Source organism: Scaptodrosophila lebanonensis, unplaced genomic scaffold (genome assembly GCF_003285725.1).
Source record: "Scaptodrosophila lebanonensis strain 11010-0011.00,11010-0021.00 unplaced genomic scaffold, SlebRS2 tig00000053-arrow-pilon, whole genome shotgun sequence".
Lineage (NCBI taxonomy): Eukaryota > Metazoa > Arthropoda > Insecta > Diptera > Drosophilidae > Scaptodrosophila > Scaptodrosophila lebanonensis.
This window is the reverse complement of record NW_022060548.1, coordinates 11,705,432-11,727,081: the sequence shown is the minus strand read 5'-3', so window position 1 is coordinate 11,727,081 and position 21,650 is coordinate 11,705,432. Positions and strand designations below refer to the sequence as shown.

Sequence of the window (21,650 nt, the reverse complement as noted above, 5' to 3'; positions counted from 1 at the left end):
TGCGCATAAATTTTGACTGCATTTTAGGGCAGACTTTTTAAAAAACTACTTCACGCCTCTACAGAGCTGCATTCCCTTGAAGCACACTAAGGTAGGCTTTTAATTTGCATTAAAAAATGCATTTAAGATAAATATAAGTAGTGATAGATTCTAAGAAAAGTATGATGCAAGATTTTATTAATTTCTTTTTTCATATTTCTTACTATACTTGATAGAAATAAATAAAGCATAATTGTATTGGTTTGGGCTTCATTTTCAAATCATTTCAGTTTCCTATATATAAGTCTTGCTAAAGATGATTGCTAATTTTTCCTGCAACATTTTTGGAATGTTTAAATATTATTCTGGTTTTAAGCCTTATTGCTTAGGCAGTTTATTCTTAAGTTGAATAAAGAAAAGCTCTGCCTTTCCTAGGCATTAAAGCAGTTGGCCAGTTGCCTAAATTGATGCAAAAATTTTGGGGAAAACCTTGTAGAAGCAGTTGGCTTTTAAATTGTCATACGCAGCTAATAAAACATGCCACTTTGCTATTCATTGCAGTGCTCAACATGCCCACCGACGCAGGCGTTGCTGCCACAGCCAGCCTGACCGCCACAGTCACCGTCAGGATGACCGCAACACTGCCACAGCTGCGGCAAATGCTTGCGATGGCTTTGCTCGCCATTAGTGTCACTGCTGCCGCCTCCGCCTCCTTTGCCGTAAGCTCGACCACGTGCGGTCCCAATTTCCCCAGCGCCTGCAGTTGCGGTCGCGAGCTCTACGAAAGCGAGGTCCAGTATATTGTCAACTGCACGAATGCGAGGCTGCGGAACACCAGTGTGCTGGAGTTTATGCCGGAGGATGTGGAGATACTCATTTTCACGGGCAATATAATACCGGAGTTGCCATGGAATGTGTTTGGGACCATTAACAATTACAAGAAGCTGCGCATCGTCGACATGAGCAACAACCATATACGGGAGATTCGGGGCAAGAGCTATCATCATGTGCCGCTGGTGGAGAGACTGATCCTGAATCACAACAACCTGAGCATTTCCCGCTACGACGATGAGGTGAATCATCATCATCCGCGTGTGTTCAGCAACTTTGTGAACTTGCAGAGCCTCCATCTGACCGACGCCTTCGAGGACAACAGTTCGCCACAATTGAGCGAGGACCTGCATGACATTTTCGTGAACAGTCAGCTCCTGAAGCTGCAGAAATTGCATCTGGAGCAGAACGAGATCACACACTTCAAGGACCGCAACGTGTTCTGTGACTTGCCAGCCTTGCGCGATTTGCATTTGGGCGACAATCTGCTTAAGGACATTAACTTCGAGGTGCGCTGTCTGAAGCAGTTGCGCTTCTTGGATCTGGAGCGCAACAAATTCCAGTTTGTGAAGCCCGGAGATATGCGTGTGTTGAATGATTTGGAGGAGCGCGTGAATCGCACCGTCAATCTGATTGTGGACTTCAACTTGAATCCGTTTGTCTGCGACTGCAAGATATCGCCGTTTCGCACGTGGATACAGTCCACCCGGGTAACGGTCAGGAACAAGGACAGCCTCATGTGCTTCCATGAGGACAGTCTGGCACGTGGCACCGTCGATCCGGCGCCCGCACACATCCTCCAGCTGGACATGCAACCGTGCGCGGCCGCCATTGCTGCAGCGGCATCCTTTTTCAATGCAGCCGAGGAAGAGGAACGCTATGGGGAATTGCAGCCGCACATGAGTGGACACACGGCCACCCTGATCTTCTTGCTCATCGTACTCAGCATGATACTACTGGGCTTGCTGGTCGCCCTAGTCTACGTGAGTCGCGACAAATTGAAGTACATGATCACGCCGGTGTTCGATAATGTGGCCAAGAAGGTGCAGTACACGTCCATAAAGGACGAGGACTGCCCTGAGGTGCATGTCTAGGGTGTAGCCCATAGAATTTCCTCATATCACAACAACACCAACAACAACAAGAATGAGAACAACAGCCAGTACAGTTTAATAAATTCTTTCTTTTTGCCATATATAGTGCACATGTTGCCATCAAAATTATGCAAAATGTGCCATCCATTCAGAAAGGGAACTACGAGTCTAAAAACCAGAACCGAAACAAAAAACAAAACAGCACACATATCATTTGTAAAACCGTTTCAAATACTTATACACACAATATGAGGTAAGCAAAACGAACAGACATGCATATTCGTATTTATAAATAAACAGGGCGAATGTTCCAAAGCAAAGCATACTTACATAATAAACCAAGTTCTTGAAACTAGCCAAGCGATTTCGTTGCTATTTGGTACACTTTTTTGTTTTTGTTTTTGGAAGAATGGGACGCACTTTGCTTTGGAACGGCACAAAAAAAAAATCGCACACACACACACACACAGACAGACATATTGTTTCGTAGTAATTAAGTGAATTGTTGCATTTAGCGTGTCAACAATACAAACTGTAAGCGCCGTAAGGGGCGTTTGATTAATTACAAAATTAAATTAATTTTAGCTGTTTTTCTAAGTAACCCTTAAGTCAGTCTTGTTATGCGTTCTTTGATTTCATATACCTTTAAATCGAGTTATATATCAATCAATTTAGCAGCAAGACCATATACTATATAATTACAAGTATACTTATATGATGCGTATTTAAATATATACATATATCGTAACAAACACTTTAGTGTTATCTGTGATTTAAGTTTAGTAGCTTTACTTTGTTAAAACTCTAAATAAACCACAAACAGAACGAGCAACACATAACAAATGAAAACATGCACATGAACAATTTGTGTGACATAATTCCATACATATACAAATACATATATGCATATGTATATGTATGTATGTATGTATGTATGCATATTCATAGATTGTGTTTATCTGCCACAATGTAAATGTGTTTATCTACCACAATGTACTTTAAAATGTTATTAATAATTTTCACATTACTTTTACTGCTTATCGTTTTGATATTCTGCAATTAACACACCGTTTTTATAAATAAACTTTGACAACAAAAACTGATTAACTCGAAGTGTTATTTATCTATGAAGAAAATGAATATATAGTAAGTCCCTTGTATATCTCGTAAGCATGGCCGTAGCGTGGGGGGTGCAAAGCGGTCAGGCTTAACTACATATCAAGGGAACAATCTTTATATACTATACTTTAAAAAAATATAAATAAATGTAATAAACAAAAATATATTTACATGCGAATATTAGTAAAATTAAATACGGTTTAACTACTTTTAATTCTGAACCGTCGAAACAAAATGATTTTAGATTTCTTTATCTGCCATAACTTCCTTTTGATAACTGCTCCGACCTAAGATACGGCTACCTTTCCGTGTGAGCTGGCAAAAATATCCTATACAACTGAGAAACATCCGAATTCTTTTTAGAAAATTAAGTAGGCTTAATAATATAAATTAACTTTCAAACTGAGAGCCCATTAGAACAATTACATATTTTTGAACAACATCAACTTTTTGTCTATACCTATTCATCTAGATTTCAATAATTTTTAAGAATACGTATATATATAAATTGATCATTTATGTAAGGAAACAAAATTTCAAATTGTTAAATTTCGCACTCTCGATCACACCTTTTTTTTAGCAAGTTGTTTTTATTTTATTGCATTCCAAATCTTTGGATGAATACATTTTCATTATTTTGGATTTAATTTTTCTCTGCTTTTCCATATTTGCATTGTGTTTTTTGTGTAGTGGAAATAATTTGAAAATCGGCCAAAAAATTCTGCCCCCCTGGACTAAATCCTGGCTCCGTAAATACTCGTAAGCCATATTTAAAATTTTTATGTGTCCAAATTGCTAAGTAGAAAGAAATCAATCATCAGTTGACAAAACGTTATTTATAAATACTTCCAAAAAATGGTAAGCAAAGCCAATGTTAAACGTTTTTGAAAAAACATTGCTTATTCAATGAAAAGAATAAAATAAAGTGGCCAAATTTGTTCTTGCAAGCAAAATGGCCGTCCTAATAATAAAGCTTAAGCCAGACAACGGGATTTTAAAAATACTGTTATCGTATTCTGCGAAGTTTGTTTGTTCACAAACATAGAGAATGCAAATCCTGTTCGGCTATTTTAAATCAAGAAATTCTTGTTATAAGTTTTCCCCAATCGTTAGGTACCTGCGCATGCAGAAAAGAAACGTTTAATTTTAAAGTAGCGTCAGGCTGGAGAGCAGAAACAGCTGACCATTTGTCACTTGTTGAATGTAGCGCTGCCAGACCGCTATAAAAAGTTATAGCACGGACAGCAACGCATGTTACCATTTCTAATCAGAAGCGCTTTGTTATTGCGGTCCGCATTTAACATTTGTAAGTTAAAATACGACTGCCAAAACAACAAAAACCGCAACATAATTAGATATAGGGCGTGCAGTATAAACATAAATGTTTAAAACCACGACATAAAAGCGCAGTGAGTGTTTGTTCGCGACAGCATACCAGTTTGTGGTTGTAGTTAAGCGTGTAATTAATATTGTTGTTCTTTCAAATAACATTTTAGTTCAACCCTTAGGGGTACATTAAGAGCAATTGCACTAATAAAAACGCAGTGCTCTGCTTTGTTTGTGAGTTCTAGCTTTTACAGCGCCATATGTTTTTTAGTATTTGTGTGTGTGGGTGTGTGAGTGTGCACTTTAAACAAATAAGTTTTTGCCAGCCTAATCCAAAATCAGTTTCATTATGCAACGTCACCGTCGCTGGATCTAACAGACTAACTAAACTACATAGTTTGAAACCAATTGCATTTAATTTCAGTGATATATTTTTTAAAGTTTCCACACTCGCAAAGTTTACATAGACAAGGTGTGTGTTGTAGAGTCTGCTGCTTATCAGCAACAATTAATTGCAAATAACACGCTCCTCTGATAAGCCAATTTCGCTAAATCACTCCCCATTCCTTTCACAGATGCTCCGAACGTGTCAGCGTGCTTTGCAACGCAACAGCCAAAGCTTTTTAGCCAATCAGAGGCAAGAACTTCAAGAAAAATTACAGAGCCGGTCTTTTAGTGTAAAGGGTGCCAGCACAATGGACAAGTTTGATTTGCCCAAACGGCTGCAGGGCAGCGTCTCCAGCGTTTGGAACGAATACATAACACTTGCCATGAAGTACAATCCGTTGAACTTGGGGCAAGGATTTCCCGACGACGCACCGCCCAGCTATGTCACTCAATCCCTTGCTGACATTGCCAAGGATGCGAATCCTTTGCTGCACCAGTACACACGTGGATATGTACGGAAGCCTGCAAGAAGATAAAAGTAGTTTCCTAATTGAAGACATTTCCCTACAGGGTCACGTTCGCCTTGTACAGGCACTGGGAAAGCTCTATAGTGGACTGATAGGACGCGAACTGAATCCACTAAACGATATACTGATCACATCAGGTGCCTACGAGGCTCTTTACTCCACCATTATGGGTCATGTGGATACGGGCGATGAGGTCATTATAATTGAACCCTTCTTTGACTGCTACGAGCCAATGGTTAAAATGGCAGGTGGTGTGTCTCGATTTATTCCGCTCAAGCTGGTAAGCAGAAGTTTTGATGTGTCTAGGCGGAAGTTTTGATTACTTGCCTTTTCAGCAGTGCAAAACGGAAGGTCCAATTAGTTCAGCCGACTGGGTTCTGGACGATGCTGAGTTAGAGCAGCTGTTCAATGCGAAGACCAAAATGATTATCTTGAACACGCCACACAATCCCACTGGCAAGGTGTTCCATCGCAAGGAGCTTGAGCGCATTGCTGAGCTGTGCCGAAAGTGGAATGTGCTTTGCGTATCGGATGAAGTCTACGAATGGATGGTGTTCGATGGCGTTGAGCACATACGGATATGCACGTTGCCAGGAATGTGGGAGCGCACCATAACCATTGGATCAGCCGGCAAAACATTCTCCGTGACCGGCTGGAAAATTGGCTGGGCCTACGGTCCGGAAAATCTCATAAGAAATTTGCAAATGGTGCATCAGAATTCCGTGTACACATGTCCCACACCCCTGCAAGAAGGCGTGGCGCGCAGCTTTGAATTGGAACTGACGCGTCTCGGGAAACCGGAATGCTACTTCTGTAGTTTACCGCGAGAGTTGCAAACCAAACGCGATTTTATGGCAAAATTCCTAAGCGATGCTGGAATGCGTCCGACAATACCAGAGGGTGGTTATTTCATGTTAGCCGACTGGTCGCCGCTGGCCCAGAAAGTCGATTTGAGCTCAGAGCCGGACAAATATCGTGACTACAAGTTCACCAAGTGGATGACGAAGAATATGGGCTTGCAGGGCATACCACCCAGTGCCTTCTACAGTGTGCCAAATAAGAATTTGGGCGAGGATTTTGTACGCTATTGCTTTATAAAAAAGCAGGAGAATCTGGACAAGGCAGCTCAGCTACTACAGAACTGGAAATAGCTCGTGCACAATTAAAGAGGTGAATTGTATATTTTTGTTACGCCAATAAACGAATTTCCTTTGAATACTAATACGCTGAAACGTCATCTCATGCGTCATGCATGTTTGAACGTGTAGGGGAGCTTCCGCATAACCTGCGCCGCAAATAGAATTACATAACCATGATGCTTCTGTATTGTAGCCTTACTCCAATCTCCTTTTTATTTGCAATCCAATGACATGTTCATCCGCACCATACATGTGTGGATATTTATGTTATTTGCGTGTCTGCTTTGTGTGTGTGTGTGTTTAATTAAACTAAAGGAAAACGATTAAAGCACTCCAATTTAGAGGTCGTATACCGACTTCAAAGCCAATTCGGGCTTGTCATAGCCAAGCTCTTCAATGGTTGGTACGCCCAGCTCCTTAAGGGTGGGGCTGATCTTCTCCAGCAAGAAGGGATATAGCGTAGCCTGGTGGTCTCCGCACTTGTCTTTGCAGCCTTCCAGCCACCTGATGGCCAAAGCAATGTCGTTGACACGGCGCGCGGCACGAAGACCAGCCTCAATGATCTTGGGGCTGGGCACCAAATCCATGCCAAGCAAATCGTTCATGCCTTTGCGGATCTCCCAGCCATCAATGCCTTCACGGCTGAAGTATTTCTCGTAGCGTTTGTCGAACTCTTCGGCCGATTCCTCAGTGCCATGGAGGCAGCGCACGGCGGCGACGCGCGATGTGCCACTCACGGTACCGCGCAAAGCGTTGGCAAGTTTACCAGCTGTGATGCGCAACATGCTGCAAAATTCAAGTTAAACAATCAATAAGTTGCAAAAAATTTTGGTTAAGTAATCGCCTTACTTTCGGGTTCTGCTTTTTTTTCTTCACACACGGATAGAGATGAGCGAATGCTTTCGATATAGCTGTTGGTTTGTCAGTCACCAGTCACGAAATTGCAGCACTGGCTATACTAATCGAAAAGTTTGCGATAATTTCGGTGTTGATCAGAGTCTAGTGTTGTAGAACATACTTTTTCAGCTGTCAAAGTGCCTTCGTGAATCGCCCTGTGGCCCGACTAGTCATTGCCTTTTCTATCGTCGGTGCGAATTTTCTCCTGAAAATTATTTAGCGATACAGTGCGTCGCCAGAGCATTAAGTATATATTTAATAAAGTACGCATTCACAACACACCATGTCAGCTACAGCAGGGTAAGTGCATTAATCGCATCATTATGTCCACACACAGTCGTCGGCCGCGCCGCCGTTCTTGTCTGCGACACTTGCATTCCGTTTTTTGTGGCTTCTCTTTGTGCGAAGCGTGCTTTGTGTGTGACACGATTGTGCGGCGGCCGCGGCGTCCATTTTCTATGCGTCTTTCAATATGCAGGGCAAAGTACTTCAGTTATGCTAATCACACATGACCATGCCTGGTCAGCGCTATGCTAAATGTGGGCGTGTCCCAATGCATTGCGTTATTTTTGGCGATTGGCGAACCGTACGCGGTCAATTAAATGCCTGACATTTGAGGTTATGTTAGAAACTGGCGAAGATTTTGTTTCGCTCGAATCTGCATAATTTCAACATGGACTTTAGATTTGAGCCCTGCTGCCATATAAACAATGCAGCATATTTGCTCGGCGTTGTATTGCGCTTTTGATATAGAAAAGGTGTCTTCGCTTTTGTTGCCGGGCCGGCTTTAAAGCGTTGTCATGGGTCGTTGTTTCCATGCTGCCCCCTTACTTTGAGATGTTTGTTTATTTAAATATGTTATTATTTGACGCTTCAGCTCAACCGCAATCCCCCCACCAGTTTCGTGGGCTCAGCGAAATGACTTGGTGTTTGTCATCATCGATGTTGAGTGCAAGGACATTGAACACAAGTAAGTGCAGTAACTGCTGCTCCTGCAAAGGACAACAAAGTTGATTTGATTTTTATCCTTTTTTCTGTTTTACAGAGTGACAGACAACAGCTTCACCTTCAAGGGTGTAAATGCGCTAGATGCCTCGAAAAAATACGACGTCACATTGAACTTCTTGCACTCGGTTGTTCCAGAGAAGGTGACAAGCAAGAATATTGGTCGCTGCCTCGAATTCACAATCCCCAAGAAGGAGAGTGGACCCTACTGGCCCACTCTGACCACGGACAAGACCAAATTGCATTTCCTTAAGGCAAACTTTGCCAAGTGGCGCGATGAGTCGGACGATGAAGAAGGTGGGTGTGCCCCAAATTGATTCTAATATTCATTTATAACAACTTGCTTCCGCTTGCGCAGATCCCAAGGACAATGGAATGTTTGGAAACTTCTTGAATAGTTCGGGCGGTGATTGGAACAATAAATTTGATGACTTTAATGTCGACGAGGATGATGACTCTGATGATAATATCCCAAGCCTTTCGCAGAACGACGAGGAAGAAGATGAGGGGGCCGAGGGTGATAAAGAGAAGAAACCCGTAGCTTAGAGCAGCGCTCTATGCTGAGTTGGAGTAGTAGCTGTAGCGTTAACTAAAGCGCTTACATATATCGTTAAGTCAACACCCAAACAAAAACACCCTCACCATAAAAAACAATCACACACACATGCGTACACTATTCCAAAACAACAAAAAAATAACTAAAGCTGAAAACGCGAAATGTTAACAAGAAGAAGCAAATACAGCAGCAACGATAAATAGTTGGCGCCGATAAAAACAAAACATAACTTTTATGCTAGAATTTATCAAACAAAAACAAAAAAGCTACAACCAATTTTTTGCAAAATCTGATTTGCAATTTATTATTTTTTTGTTTCCTGTAAATAAAGGAATACAATGTATGTACCAGTCTTCAACATTTTTCTTAGAATTAGTGGAAGCTGCCTTAGTGTGAATTGAATATGGAATGAAGGCGCTAAGAATTTTGTGACATGGCGTTGACAAAGGCACCTACATTACGCCAGTGAACTGTAACTGTATTGTCTCTTTTTATAGTTTAGTTGGAATTGTTTAAATTGCGACGAATTTCAATAAAATATATGAACAAAAATGATGCATGAGAACTCCCATACCACGGAACTTCGCAATTGAAGACAAAACGGGCAACTAGGTGGCAACGCTGTTACTTTGACAACGCGGGCACACACAGAAGTTTTTCGAATGTGATGCAAAATAAATTATGTACGTTTGATGTTTCCTGTCAACCATAAACCCTAAACTCCTGCCCCCTTAATAATTAAAGCAAAAATGAACCCGAAAGATGATATTCGCTTGGCTTTTGTGGCCGAATGGTATCAGGTGGAGGCGGCTATAATACGCACATTCGTCATATCCTTCCATGTGCGGGACAATGCTGTGGAGGTGGTAAGTACCTAGCCTCCTCATATTTGATGTCTATATGTGTGTTTATAACGGTATTATTTCCATAGTTCGATCAGCGCACCAAAAAAATATTTTTGCGTCGTACGAAAGTTCCGGAGCTGTCGCAACGCGACTTCTTCGTGGGATCCAAGATCAATGTATTTGGACGCCAGTTCGATATTATTGACTATGCAGATGATATGACCCGCGTCACCCTGGCCAAATATCGCAAAAAGTGGGAATATATACATTTATATCTTTATAGATAGTCAATAACAGTTATTTCCGTAGGGGCTTTGTCCTGCTGAAGCACAGCATGTGGGCCAAACATCTAGGTGGATTTCTGATGACGCTTAACGAGAATAAGATCAACATTAATAACGGCAATATGGTTCAGTTTACGCCCAAGACGGTGACACAGTTTTTGGCCGGCAAACAACAGGAAGATGTGCATGCTAGCGTTTTAATGAACGAATTGCTCGCCGGACCATCCATCGCCCTGGAACTGATTGGCAACAATGTGGTGGACGTTATGGCTGCGTGCCAGAAGGGCAGCAGTGATAAGGTGAAGCTATCTCCCAGCATGGAGGCTTTCTTCGAGCGCGAAGAAATGCGGCTGGGCTTCTATTGTCCTGCGACCGAGAAGGGTGTGGACAAGGACTTGAGCTATTTCTTCGAAGAGAAGCACAATATCATCAAGGATTGTCTGTTCAAGAACAGCACGCTGGCTATCATAAAGCCGCACAGCATTAAGGACGGTCTCCTGGGCACCATAGTCAACGAAATACTTTCGAATGGCTTTCAACTCAACGCAATGCGCATGATTCTCATGCCGCGTGTCAATTGCGAGGAGTTCTATGAGGTTTATCGGGGCGTGCTGCCCGAGTATATACCCATGGTAACCCAATTGGCCAGTGGCGTGTGCATGTGCCTTGAGATTACGTGCGAGGATGACAGTAAACGAGCCCATGCAGAATTTCGCTCTTTCTGCGGGCCCATGGATCCGGTGAGTGATCCGTAAATTCAAATTTAATTCCATAGTTCAATAACTTTATTTTTCATAGGAAATTGCCAAACTGCTGCGTCCGCACACTCTTCGTGCTAAATTCGGCAAAACAAAGGTTCTGAATGCCGTCCATTGCACTGACTTGCCCGACGATACCAATCTTGAGCTGCAATATATGTTCAAGATAGTCGATTGAATCAGCTTGCGTTAGATTTGCAGTTTCACACTACAATGTTTTATTTATTAGGTTCCAGTTAACGTGCAGTGCGTGTGTGCGTGTGTAAATGTAAATAAATTAAAAGTAATTAGGCGATATACAAATACTGTTATGTAAAACTAAACACCAGTGCTCCGGCTACTGCAGCTGGGCACATCGTCAGCGTCCAAGTCACACTTAAAATTTTGCAGCCGGCGCCTATCCTGTTCCTGGGGTGCCTGCAGCCCGGAGCCTCTGGCGTACTGGAAGGCCAGTATTCCAAATATAATGATGCAGATCAGCATGGCGGCCGCATAAAAGAAAAATCCGCCTTTCTGGAAATTGAGGAACTGCAGCTGAGTGACGATCACAACAATGAGGTTGCCAAAAGCATTATTGAGGAACCAAGCAGCCATTACCACCGATTTCATCGATCTCGGCGCCTGCGTAAAGGCAAACTGCAAGCCTGCAATCGAGAGCAGCAGCTCGGCTAGCATCAGCAGCAGGAATTGGGGCAGTTGCCAAGCAATGTTCACTGACTGACTAGGGGAATACTGAAAAGGAAAGCCATGAAAGGTGGGTAAATCAAATGCATCTCTTACACACATTATCTGCATGTCTGAACGTCCATTATTTAAAAATATGTAGTTAGACGGTTCTCGCAGAACAATAAGCAAAGTATTACTATATATTATAAAGGAAAAAATCCCAAAACTTTTGAAAAATTATGAGGAGAAGTTATATTTTAAGATGGAATCGTCTTTTTATAAATGTTTCTCGGAAATGTTGATTTTTACCCGGCCCTCTAATCTAATCACTTCTCTAAGCTTTCATGAAACCAGATATCCAAATTCTTTTCGAATGCAGCATTTCATATTATAGACATATCGTATGTCATTAGGCAATACTCACAGCTATATGTTCCTGAAGCACTCCCGCACAGATATAGGCACCGGCCGAGCAAATTCCGCCCACTGCCACACTCTGCAGTGGCTGGAGCTCCCAATTGAAGGCGCGTTTCAGCAATGGAGTGGTTACGTATTGGCACAGAGGTATGAGTATGAAGAGGAAGACGGGGCCGACGGCCTTGAACTGATCCGGCTGTATGTTAACGCCCAGAAAGGTCGTGTTCATCATGGTCGCCTGGAAGGTCCAGCTGGAGTCCTGCTGGGCCAACAGTGCGAAGTAAAAGGGCAGTGGAATGAATAGCTTTGTGATCTGAAAGTGTATTCGATGTTAGATCGATAAAAACTTGAAATGCTATAAACGGTGCTTACTCGCAAAACTTTGGAGACATCGTTGACAAACTCTTCGTCATATGGGCCGATGGCGTTGTAGAGCCAATAACTGCACCTCTCCTCCGACTTGCGTCTGCGCCACTTCTCCAGCAGAGCTGTCTTGATGCAGCCGTAGAATTTGAAGAGCACACTGTCATCGTAGACATTCTCGGGCAAGTAGACGACCTTGCCAATGAGAAAGATGACTGAAGAAATGCGTTGTTTTTGGAATTTCATTCCTGCTTCTGTTACTTACCCCAGGCGACCAAAAAAGCAGCACCGAGGGTGCCGAATACGGCCGGATAGCATTCAGGTTTGTCGAAACACTGCGTATTAACGCGCACCAATGGCGGCAATATTTTGCTCAAAAATATTCCGAAATAGTAAACAAAGTAATAGAAGGAGAAGTATTGCGCCAAATGGACCGCCTGTTCCGGCATCTTAAACTGGAGAGCCCCAATGGAGGTGATGCAGGCGCGTATTGAACCGTTTCCCACGCCGATGAACAGCAAAGCGATGAAAACTAGCAAACTATTCCAATGTAAAGAGATATCAGTGGAATATGTAAAGCCGCTATTCTCCACTTACGCCAGGGGTACGCCGACATGTGGCATCGAAGAGATGGTTAGGAAAAAACACCCAAAAGCATAGAGATAACTAAATCCAGAAATAGTTTTCACATTCCCATAACAGCTATCTGCCAATATGGCGCCAAAGATCGAATAAAAATGTCCGAAGAAATTGAATATGTGCAGCATTATGGTGGAAAAGTTTTCCGTAAAGTTTAGACCATCGCATAGATACAAGGCGAGCACGGCTGGAGGAGGCAGAAGATGGCAGATGATGAAATCATTATTTTGTGGAATACATACTCCGACAAATGGATGGATTGCAAGGGGACGATGCAATAAGAAGACACATCTCTCAAAATTGCAGAAATTGACTTAGAATCATTAAAGCATTGATTTAATGAAGGAAGAACAAATAACAAATGAGAAGCGCGGAGAACAGCTTAAAAACAATATACTCGTATTTAAACAAAACAATATGTGGACTAAATTCAGGTTTTACTACTCGTAAATCGTTTGAGAAGCCAGTAAAAGGATTATGCAGGAGCTGAAAAATAAGTTTACATTGGAACTTAATGTGAAAGATGGGATTGTCTTTATTAAACGAAATAACACTGATCCGAGACTAATTCAAATACGCAGCATTTACCTTAAACCCATGTATCTAAAGAAAGTCTGAAGTATATTACACGATAACAGTTTCCGGTTGATTAGTATCTACAGAATTTATCTAAAATATTACCTATACTACAGCATTTGATTAAGATAAGATTCGTTTGAGGCTCAAATTCGATTCGTCATGACAGTGAATGCATTTTAATTGAGGAAATGTGTAATTGATATCAAATACCAGTAAATATTTGCACATCATTTATAATTTGTGAGTTCTATATATGTAGTCCCTGACCATCGTTACGTAATGTTACAGATTTGAGAGAAAGGGACAAACTCACTGCGTATGCCGTTGACCGTAAATGTCTCAAAAAACTTGGTGGCAAGTATGAAGTATACGGCACGAGGGTATCTGTATTCGATTAAATTGGGTGTGGGAACACAGCCATAGTTGGGGGGCCGGGAACCGCGCTGGTGACGACTCCTAAGCTGGGAACGCTCAGTGACAGTCCTCATCTCCATGTCCCTCTCATAGTCGGCCTGCGTGAGCTCCGTAAGTGTAGGCAGAGCTGGGAATACGGAAACCAAGCGTTCTTGTTATTAACAGAGCCACCTTTCTAGATAGAGATTTGTTCTCCACCCCCCACTCACTTTCTTCGCTGCCGATTGATGTGGCGCCAAACATCGCCTAATCGTAGGTCCGTATTAGTGGGAGTGGCCTTGACGATCGCACCTGGCTTCTTGAATTACCAGCTCCAATGTGTGGCTGCGGTTTGTGGGTCGGTCTGCGGTTTCAGCGACTTTTTGGCGATCCAAAGACGTCTGTTGCACAGCACGGCAGAAAACGACTGACCGGCGAGTTGCAGTCGAACGAGATAGCGACGTAGCTCCCCAGAACTCTCTTCTTTCTTAACAAGCAGTCCATTGTTGGATTATCGAAAAGTTCTCTCAACTTACCTATTCCTTTGACGATAATGAAACATACTCAGTGTATGTCCATATAGGCATTGGCAATATCTTAATTGTGCATTTCCATTTCTTAGTGCATACAGCTATGGTCAGACTCGTAAATTGTTTACACACAAACTCTGCAAATTTAACAAGTACGCCATGATATTTACAGTTATTTGTATATTATGTGCACCTGGCTTCACTTTCCATGGCCAGCTTGAAAAACATGTCGGTTTTTTGTGCAAAATATTTGTCTGTCTGACCGCAGCACGGGAAATTTAAACGTTTACTTCATATACATATAGTATATAGTTTATTTTTAGAATTTCAAAAACCCCAAACTACCTCAGCTTTTTGTGTTTATTATTAAGAATTTGTTCTTCAAATATAAACTTTTTGGCTCTCTTAAAAAATTTGTCAAAAGGATAAAACAAAAAAACAAAACAACACTACGTTACACAAATTTCACCAAGAACATATATTTATTTATTTGAAATATTATTCGAAATAGCCAAGACAGTATCAATGGGAACTAAGTATTAGAGGAACTTTGTCAATATGGAACTTATCAACGGTATTTTATTTATTCCTTATTACAAAAACTGCGACTGATTCACATTTTCAAGCAGATAATAATTTAAACACACATTACAACACATCGGACTAATGCCAATGATAATCCCGAACAATTATTGTATTATTGGGTTAAAAAAGTGGTTCTTAAGAAAATTAGATAAACTTTTAAAATCAAATTGAGTAATTTTTGAAACGAAGTGCATTTAGCAATTTCTTAATCGCAGAAGTTGATCGAAACAACTTGGCTGTAGAAATATACACCTTGATGGTTAAAGTAAAATGGGTTTAGTGGTCTTGTTGGGCATTAGTGTTGGTTTTTATGAAAATAGAGCACTCGGTGTCGATCGTAGTGTTAACTCTCATTACGCCGACTTTGTTTGGCATTCGCGAGAATTCCATTGTGTAATACTTAATCCTTTTTATCGGAAATTGCCAAAGACAAACAAAGGTACTAAATGGCACCGACTTGCCCGGCAATATACAAGTATGTTCAAGATAGTCAGTCGATTGAATCAGTTTGCGTTAGATTAGCAGTTTCACACTTCAAAGTTTTCTTTATTAGCTTCCAGTTAACGTGCAGTGCGTGTGTAAATGTAAATAAATAAAAAGTAATTAGGCGATATACGAGTACAAGTTACGACTGTTATGTAGAAACTAAACACTAGCGCTTCGGCTACTGCCGCTGGGCAAATCGTCGGTGTCCAAATCACGCTGAAAATTCAGCAGTGGACGCCGGTCCTGTTCCTTGGGAGTCTGCAGCCCGCAGCCTCTGGCATAGAAGCTGCCCGTCTTCTCATGCAGCGCGTACTCGAAGGCCAGCATTCCGAATATAATGATGCAGACCATCATGACAACCGCATAAAAGAAATACCCGGCTGTCTGGGAGTTGAGGAACTGCAGCTCAGTGACTATCACAACAATCAGGTTGCCAAAAGCATTATTGAGGAACCAAGCAGCCGTTACCACCGATTTCATCGAGCTCGGCGCCTGCGTAAAGGCGAACTGCAAGCCTGGAATGGAGAGCAGCAGCTCGGCTAGCATCAGCAGCAGGAATTGGGGCAGTTGCCAGGCAATGTTCACTGTTTGACTGGGAGAGTTCTGAAAAGAGAATTCATGCAATCAAATTCATTCCTTACACACAAATTATTATTATGTCTAACCAATCCATTATTTAAAAGGAGGAAATAGTTAAGACTTCTCTCAGCAGGACTAGCAAAATATGCAAAAAATTTAACTACGATCCCTTCTTTCCAAATTCTTTCGAATTATAGACATATGTCATTAGGCAATACTCACAGCTATATGTTCCTGAAGCACTCCCGCACAGATATAGGCACCGATCGAGCAAATTCCGCCCACTGCCACACTCTGCAGTGGCTGGAGCTCCCAATTGAAGGCGCGTTTCAGCAATGGAGTGGTTACGTATTGGCACAGAGGTATGAGTATGAAGAGGAAGATGGGGCCGACGGCCTTGAACTGATCCGGCTGTATGTTAACGCCCAGAAAGGTCGTGTTCATCATGGTCGCCTGGAAGGTCCAGCTGGAGTCCTGCTGGGCCAACAGTGCGAAGTAAAAGGGCAGTGGAATGAATAGCTTTGTGATCTGAAAGTGTATTCGATGTTGGACCGATAATCACTGAAGATTTTTAAACCACGCTTACTCGCAAAACTTTGGAGACATCGTTGACAAACTCCTCGTCATATGGACCGATGGCGTTGTGGAGCCAATAACTGCACCTCTTCTCCGACTTGCGTCTGCGCCACTTCTCCAGCAGAGCCGTCCTGATGCAGCCGTAGAATTTGAAGAGCACATTGTCATCGGAGACCTTCTCGGGCTTGTAGAAGAACTTGCCAATGAGAAAGATGACTGAAGAATGCGTTAAGTATTTGGAATTTCCCTTCTGCTTCTGTTACTTACCCCAGGCGACCAAAAAAGCAGCACCGAGGGTGCCGAATACGGCCGGATAGCATTCAGGTTTGTCGAAACACTGCGTATTAACGCGCACCAATGGCGGCAATATTTTGCTCAAAAATATTCCGAAATAGTAAACAAAGTAATAGAAGGAGAAGTACTCCGCCAAATGGACCGCCTGTTCCGGCATCTTAAACTGGAGAGCCCCAATGGAGGTGATGCAGGCGCGTATCGAACCGTTTCCCACGGCGATGAACAGCAAGGCAATAGAAACCAGTAATCTATTATTCCAATAAAAGAGAGATCAGTGAAAAATGGTGCGAACTGCCTATTCTCCACTTACGCCATGGGTACGCCGACAGATGGCATCGAAGTGAGGGTTAGGAAAACCCAGCCAAAGGCATAGAGAAAACAAAATCCAGAAATAGTTCGCACATTCCCATAACAACTGTCCGCCAATATGGCGCCAAAGATCGGACAAAACTGCCCGAAAAAATTGAATATGTGCAGCATTATGGTGGAAAAGCTTTCCGTAAAGTTGAGATCATCGCGTAGATACAAGGCGAGCACGGCTGGGGGAGGCAGAAGATGAAATCATTATTTTTTGGAACACTCCGTCAAATGGCCTTGATAATGCGACTGATTGCGAAGTGACGGTCCAATAATTAAATATGTAAATTATTATCAGTAGACACATCCCCGAAAAATTCCATTTTTATTATCGGAAATGTTTTTCATGCGTAAATATTTTGGTCATTCCTCCAGCGAACTAAGCACCCTCCACATTGTTACTTAAACAAAGAACTGGCTAGCTAGAACTATATAACCTCGTTTTATCTAAGATTTCTGATAATGAGAGGCTTTTCTAAACATGAAAATGTTTACCGAAATACTAGATCTCTGTAGTTTTTGACGAGTCACAAAATTTTATTGGTATATAGTACTTCTGGTTATAAAAAGGGCGGAATTAATATTCTTTTGAGCAAATAATATTTGAAGTACCGGCAACCGAAACATTTTACTTTTGTTAATACTTTAGGTTCTCATATGAAAATTGTGCGGAAATACATACATATTTCTAATTTAAAAATTGTTTACAATGCTCTGATTAAATAGGGAACTTCGGTTAAATGTTTCCCAATTAAACAAATTCAAAAAACTACATCGATTGACTACTTTGTTTATGAAACGACGCAGCAGGAATATAATTTTTATCAAAAACTTACTAAGAATTATTGGATCATAAACTGATTTAATGGAACAAGCCTGAAGTGTGGTTTGTTTTTTTATTGAATGCCAAAAATTAGCTTTTATAAATTAGATATTGGAAATTAAAACCATAACTCAGTTGTATTTTAAACCATTATAGTAATATTGATTAGCAACTGGTATTAAGCAGCGTGGAGTGGAGAAGAGTTCTCTTCTTAAAACCATCGGTTAAAATGTGTTATTGGCCCTACAAATAACGAAAGTGCCTCAACTGAGATGCGCGGAGGAGAGCTAAAAAAACGTTATTCTCGTATTTGAACAAGCAATATTTGAACTTAACTTCTTAAATAGGTCATGAGCTAAAAACTGCAGCTTACATTATTAAATCAGCTTTGGAAATTAATGTGGAAGAAGGGGTAGTGTTTGTAAATAAAATAGCCCTGATCTGAGAATACTTCAGATACACACACCCCTATATCAAAAGAAAGTCCGAAGCATATCATAGAGTAACGGTTCCTGGTTGATTAGTATCTACAGAGTTTATCCAAAATATTACTCATAGCATTTCGCATTTGCACAAAAGAGCTGCCTTTGAAGCTAAGCTTCGTTTGAGATTCAAATTCGATTCGTCATGACAATGAATGCATTTTTATTGTAAACGATCCGAATAATGATCACTCATTGATATCAAATGCATATATTTGCACATAATTGAAGTTGTGGGTTATACAAGTATTTGTAGTCCCTGACCACCGATTTGAAAGAAAGGTAGAAACTCACTGCGTATGCCGTTGGCTGCAAATGCCTCAAAAAATTTGGTGGCGAGTATGAAGTACACGGCCCGAGGGTATCTGTAGTGGATTATAATGGGTATGGGTGTACCGCCATAGTTGGAGGGCAGGGAACCGCGCTGATGGCGACTCCTCAGCTGGGAACGCTCAGTGCCAGCCCCCATCTCGATGTCCCTCTCATAGTTGGCTTGTGTGAGCTCCGCAAGGGTAGGCAGAGCTGGGAATACGGAAACAAAGCGTTCTTGTTATTTATAAAGCCCCTCAGCATTGTTGTAGAGATGAGTAGAAGGTGGGTGCTTATCTTATCGCCTTCCACCTTTCCAGAGATTTGTTCTCACTTTCTTCGCTGCCGATTGATGTGGCGCGAAACATCGCCTAATCGTAGGGCTGTATTAGTGGGACTGGCCTTGATGATCGCAACTGGCTTCTTGAATTACCAGCTCCAATGTGTGGCTGCGGTTTGTGGGTCGGTCTGCGGTTTCAGCGATTTTTTGGCAGTTATTTGGCCCCGCGATCCAACCACGTCTGTTGCGCAGCACGGCAGAAAAACGACTAACCGGCGAGATGCAGTCGAACGAGATAGCGACGTAGCTTGATGCACTACTTAACCCTCCGAATGGCTTCTGGGTTTACTCAGCCCTCTCTATTTTCCTAACAAACGGCGCATTGTTGGATTAGCGAAGATCGCAACTAACGTGTTTCTTTGATGACAATGCAGCATAAATACTTACTATATTTTCATTTTAGGCAAACGATTAAACAGCATTAGCCAAGGCAGTGTTAATGGGAGCATTTAGAGAAACTTTGTCAATATTGAAGATTTGTGGGTCTTTCATTTATTTCATATTACAAAAACTGCGACTGATTTACATTTTCAAGCAGATAATAATTAAAACACTATTTATTTATTATTAAAAAAAAAAAACGATTAATTGAGCAATTCTTTAAAAATTAGGGCATTAAGCAGCATTCTTTTTCTCAAAAGCTGATTGAATTCGCTAACGGAAACAGTCTGCTTAAACACATAGTTTAATTTAAAAGACAATGTACAATAATATTCATTCCTATAAGTGTTTCAACCAAATCGTAATTTTTAAAAGATTCTACACGGCTGGTTGTAGAAATATACACCTTAATGGTTAAGGTACAATGAGTTTGGGGGTTGGGCAATAGTGTTGGTTTTTATGAAAATAGAGCGCTCGGGGTCGAACGCAGGGTTAACGCTCATTACGCCGACTTTGTTTGGCATGCGCGAGACGTTGGGCGCCTAAACAAACATTGCGATAAAAGCAACAGAGTAGTGGATTATGAGAACTGCAGCCTAGACAGGTTATCTCTGTCTCTGGAGCTTGGCCACCCCCTTGCTCTTATCAGAGTATTTTGAGCCGAGCTGCATCATCATCACAAGGAAACTCAGTCACGGGACTCAACTGCTCAGCTGACTACTGCCGGACTAGCTGATAAGGGGCCAGTGGGTGATAAGGATGCTGCAACAGCACTTAACTGCATCCATCAAGTATGCATAACCCGGCAACAGCAGCTGCTGTTGTTGTTTTGTTTGTTAACTGGAAGGTGGATTCGACGTGTTCAATGAAATTTTTGTTTGTTTTTATTAAATTATGAAGTTATTACGAAAAAGATAATTATCGCGACACAGAATAACTATTAACAACTAATGGTAACCGCAGAAGTTGGTGAGGGAAGCTGAAGTGAGGACAACGGAGAAGTGGAGTATGTCGATGATAGATGAAGTTCGTCGGCAAATTGTGGCGAGCAATTTAGTTAAGTTACGCTTTATAGCAACCGGAAGGCAGAGGAAACAACACTTTCGTTTACAATACATCGAATGAGGCAAAACATAATCGGAGGAGATTTGAACTTGAACTGCCGCCATCTTTTGCTTGGATATTACACCAGTTTCTTGGCCTCGAAGAAGCTCTTCAGATGTCGCATTTGCCAGAAGCCCATGCACAGCAGGACAACAGTCTGGGCCAGTGACCACCACAGGACGCGAGAGTTGGTGCTCTCGCTGGTGTGACGGAAACGCTCCTCGCGATAACGCTGATAGTTCTGCTCCTTGGTTATCTGCTCCACCTGATCCAACAGCTGGCGTATGCGCAACTGCAGCTCCGTCAGCTTCTCTTTTTGCGCCACGTTCGCGTAGTCGATGGCATGCTCGCCCACCTGGATGTCCAGATGGACGCGCAGCTGGGCACCGCTGAACCAGGCGGTGCTGTTGGAGAACATGCAGATCACATGTTCTCCTGGCGTGTGCGATGTGAACGAGATGCGTCCCTGCGAGCTGTAGACTCGCGACAGAATCACCTTATCATCGCTATCGCGCACCTCCACATGCATGCCGATGCCCGGTGAGCTGGGCATGAAGCCATTCGAGCGCGGATCATACAGCTCCACTTTGTAGTTGACTGAAATGGGATCGGGTCATGGATTTAGAGTGGGTTGGTGCCGGCCGTAACGGTAAATGCGAGTCACTCACCAATCACTGTCGTCTCATCTGGCACCTCCTCGATGAAGCACTTGCGCTCCGTTTCTGAGATGTGAAAGTACAAGCCGCAGGCACTATGTAGCGTGCACAGCAGCAGGGACAGCCAGATCAATTGTTTATGCATTTTACTATGACGACCTCCACACGTTCTTTAGAATTATTTTGATTTGTTTAACTCCGCTCGCCGACACGTCATGAGAAAAAGGCAAAGTGCCAGATCGAAATGTTTGGCTATTTGACAGAAAGTGCTGCCAACTTGTTGCAATCACAGCAACCTAGAGGTGTGACGTCGTCGAATTTTAGTTCTCGTGAAAATCTGTGCT

At 42.1% G+C, this 21,650-nt stretch overlaps 8 protein-coding genes across 12 annotated transcripts in view; 4 read left to right on the top strand and 4 right to left on the bottom strand.

The window, feature by feature from the left end:
* The window catches only part of LOC115623583 (trophoblast glycoprotein), a 67,739-nt gene extending 64,775 nt beyond the window's left edge, over positions 1-2,964 (top strand). Inside the window, exon 4 of the mRNA XM_030517983.1 lies at positions 541-2,964. Within this exon, the coding sequence (XP_030373843.1) occupies positions 549-1,904 (1,356 nt within the window). The 5' untranslated portion in view covers positions 541-548 and the 3' untranslated portion in view covers positions 1,905-2,964. The remainder of the gene's footprint in view (positions 1-540) is intronic.
* A 901-nt stretch (positions 2,965-3,865) lies between these two features.
* Positions 3,866-6,485, top strand: LOC115624382 (kynurenine--oxoglutarate transaminase 3). 5 transcript variants are annotated; one of them, XM_030519093.1, is made up of 4 exons: positions 3,866-3,881; positions 4,925-5,248; positions 5,307-5,543; positions 5,602-6,485. In XM_030519093.1, the coding sequence occupies exons 1-4, from the start codon at positions 3,879-3,881 to the stop codon at positions 6,412-6,414; spliced, it is 1,377 nt and encodes a 458-aa protein (XP_030374953.1). In that variant the 5' UTR covers positions 3,866-3,878; the 3' UTR covers positions 6,415-6,485. The 5 variants fall into 5 exon arrangements, with proteins under 5 accessions (XP_030374953.1, XP_030374952.1, XP_030374950.1 ...); XM_030519092.1 differs by lacking the exon at positions 3,866-3,881 and adding an exon at positions 4,284-4,329 and having other exon boundaries at positions 5,599-6,485; XM_030519090.1 differs by lacking the exon at positions 3,866-3,881 and adding an exon at positions 4,318-4,432 and having other exon boundaries at positions 5,599-6,485.
* A 100-nt stretch (positions 6,486-6,585) lies between these two features.
* Positions 6,586-7,379, bottom strand: LOC115624386 (cytochrome c oxidase subunit 5A, mitochondrial). The gene is made up of 2 exons (XM_030519097.1): positions 7,252-7,379; positions 6,586-7,188 (listed from the first exon to the last, which is right to left on the bottom strand). The coding sequence occupies exon 2, from the start codon at positions 7,185-7,187 to the stop codon at positions 6,741-6,743; it is 447 nt and encodes a 148-aa protein (XP_030374957.1). The 5' UTR covers position 7,188; positions 7,252-7,379; the 3' UTR covers positions 6,586-6,740.
* A 74-nt stretch (positions 7,380-7,453) lies between these two features.
* LOC115624385 (uncharacterized protein CG16817) lies at positions 7,454-9,089 on the top strand. The gene is made up of 4 exons (XM_030519096.1): positions 7,454-7,599; positions 8,177-8,269; positions 8,345-8,601; positions 8,663-9,089. Exons 1-4 carry the CDS (start codon positions 7,583-7,585, stop codon positions 8,848-8,850), a joined length of 555 nt encoding a protein of 184 aa, XP_030374956.1. The 5' UTR covers positions 7,454-7,582; the 3' UTR covers positions 8,851-9,089.
* Positions 9,090-9,538: 449 nt separating this feature from the next.
* Positions 9,539-11,050, top strand: LOC115624384 (nucleoside diphosphate kinase 7). Its single transcript, XM_030519095.1, has 4 exons — positions 9,539-9,726; positions 9,792-9,958; positions 10,015-10,729; positions 10,788-11,050. Exons 1-4 carry the CDS (start codon positions 9,610-9,612, stop codon positions 10,923-10,925), a joined length of 1,137 nt encoding a protein of 378 aa, XP_030374955.1. The 5' UTR covers positions 9,539-9,609; the 3' UTR covers positions 10,926-11,050.
* LOC115624381 (peptide transporter family 1-like) lies at positions 10,985-14,138 on the bottom strand. The gene is made up of 7 exons (XM_030519088.1): positions 14,035-14,138; positions 13,725-13,952; positions 12,791-13,019; positions 12,459-12,733; positions 12,203-12,408; positions 11,838-12,143; positions 10,985-11,479 (listed from the first exon to the last, which is right to left on the bottom strand). Exons 1-7 carry the CDS (start codon positions 14,066-14,068, stop codon positions 11,066-11,068), a joined length of 1,692 nt encoding a protein of 563 aa, XP_030374948.1. The 5' UTR covers positions 14,069-14,138; the 3' UTR covers positions 10,985-11,065.
* A 1,288-nt stretch (positions 14,139-15,426) lies between these two features.
* On the bottom strand, positions 15,427-19,358 carry LOC115624006 (peptide transporter family 1). Its single transcript, XM_030518577.1, has 7 exons — positions 19,160-19,358; positions 18,811-19,038; positions 17,165-17,393; positions 16,828-17,102; positions 16,571-16,776; positions 16,207-16,512; positions 15,427-16,008 (listed from the first exon to the last, which is right to left on the bottom strand). Exons 1-7 carry the CDS (start codon positions 19,191-19,193, stop codon positions 15,565-15,567), a joined length of 1,722 nt encoding a protein of 573 aa, XP_030374437.1. The 5' UTR covers positions 19,194-19,358; the 3' UTR covers positions 15,427-15,564.
* A 1,049-nt stretch (positions 19,359-20,407) lies between these two features.
* On the bottom strand, positions 20,408-21,545 carry LOC115623593 (transmembrane emp24 domain-containing protein eca). Its single transcript, XM_030517993.1, has 2 exons — positions 21,319-21,545; positions 20,408-21,247 (listed from the first exon to the last, which is right to left on the bottom strand). Exons 1-2 carry the CDS (start codon positions 21,449-21,451, stop codon positions 20,730-20,732), a joined length of 651 nt encoding a protein of 216 aa, XP_030373853.1. The 5' UTR covers positions 21,452-21,545; the 3' UTR covers positions 20,408-20,729.
* Positions 21,546-21,650: the final 105 nt, after the last annotated feature.

Excerpts from the sequence above, each read along its gene's own strand:
- LOC115624006 (XM_030518577.1), bottom strand. The coding sequence starts at position 19,193 with ATGTTTCGCGCCACATCAATCGGCAGCGAAGAAA. Across the intron at positions 19,039-19,159 it reads ATCAATCGGCAGCGAAGAAA|CTCTGCCTACCCTTGCGGAG; the intron begins GTGAGAACAAAT and ends CCGTATTCCCAG. Across the intron at positions 17,103-17,164 it reads TCTGTCGGCGTACCCATGGC|ATTACTGGTTTCTATTGCCT; the intron begins GTAAGTGGAGAA and ends TTGGAATAATAG.
- LOC115623593 (XM_030517993.1), bottom strand. The coding sequence starts at position 21,451 with ATGCATAAACAATTGATCTGGCTGTCCCTGCTGCTGTGCACGCTACAT. Across the intron at positions 21,248-21,318 it reads AGATGAGACGACAGTGATTG|TCAACTACAAAGTGGAGCTG; the intron begins GTGAGTGACTCG and ends ATCCCATTTCAG.
- LOC115624385 (XM_030519096.1), top strand. Across the intron at positions 8,270-8,344 it reads TGCAAGGACATTGAACACAA|AGTGACAGACAACAGCTTCA; the intron begins GTAAGTGCAGTA and ends TCTGTTTTACAG. Across the intron at positions 8,602-8,662 it reads TGAGTCGGACGATGAAGAAG|ATCCCAAGGACAATGGAATG; the intron begins GTGGGTGTGCCC and ends CCGCTTGCGCAG.
- LOC115624386 (XM_030519097.1), bottom strand. The coding sequence starts at position 7,187 with ATGTTGCGCATCACAGCTGGTAAACTTGCCAACGCTTTGCGCGGTACC.
- LOC115624381 (XM_030519088.1), bottom strand. The coding sequence starts at position 14,068 with ATGTTTGGCGCCACATCAATCGGCAGCGAAGAAA. Across the intron at positions 13,020-13,724 it reads TACGGTCAACGGCATACGCA|CCGTGCTCGCCTTGTATCTA; the intron begins GTGAGTTTGTCC and ends TGCCTCCTCCAG. Across the intron at positions 12,409-12,458 it reads TGCTTTTTTGGTCGCCTGGG|TCATCTTTCTCATTGGCAAG; the intron begins GTAAGTAACAGA and ends GCATTTCTTCAG.
- LOC115624382 (XM_030519093.1), top strand. Across the intron at positions 5,249-5,306 it reads ACCAGTACACACGTGGATAT|GGTCACGTTCGCCTTGTACA; the intron begins GTACGGAAGCCT and ends ATTTCCCTACAG. Across the intron at positions 5,544-5,601 it reads GATTTATTCCGCTCAAGCTG|TGCAAAACGGAAGGTCCAAT; the intron begins GTAAGCAGAAGT and ends CCTTTTCAGCAG.
- LOC115624384 (XM_030519095.1), top strand. The coding sequence starts at position 9,610 with ATGAACCCGAAAGATGATATTCGCTTGGCTTTTGTGGCCGAATGGTAT. Across the intron at positions 9,959-10,014 it reads CTGGCCAAATATCGCAAAAA|GGGCTTTGTCCTGCTGAAGC; the intron begins GTGGGAATATAT and ends TTATTTCCGTAG. Across the intron at positions 10,730-10,787 it reads TCTGCGGGCCCATGGATCCG|GAAATTGCCAAACTGCTGCG; the intron begins GTGAGTGATCCG and ends TATTTTTCATAG.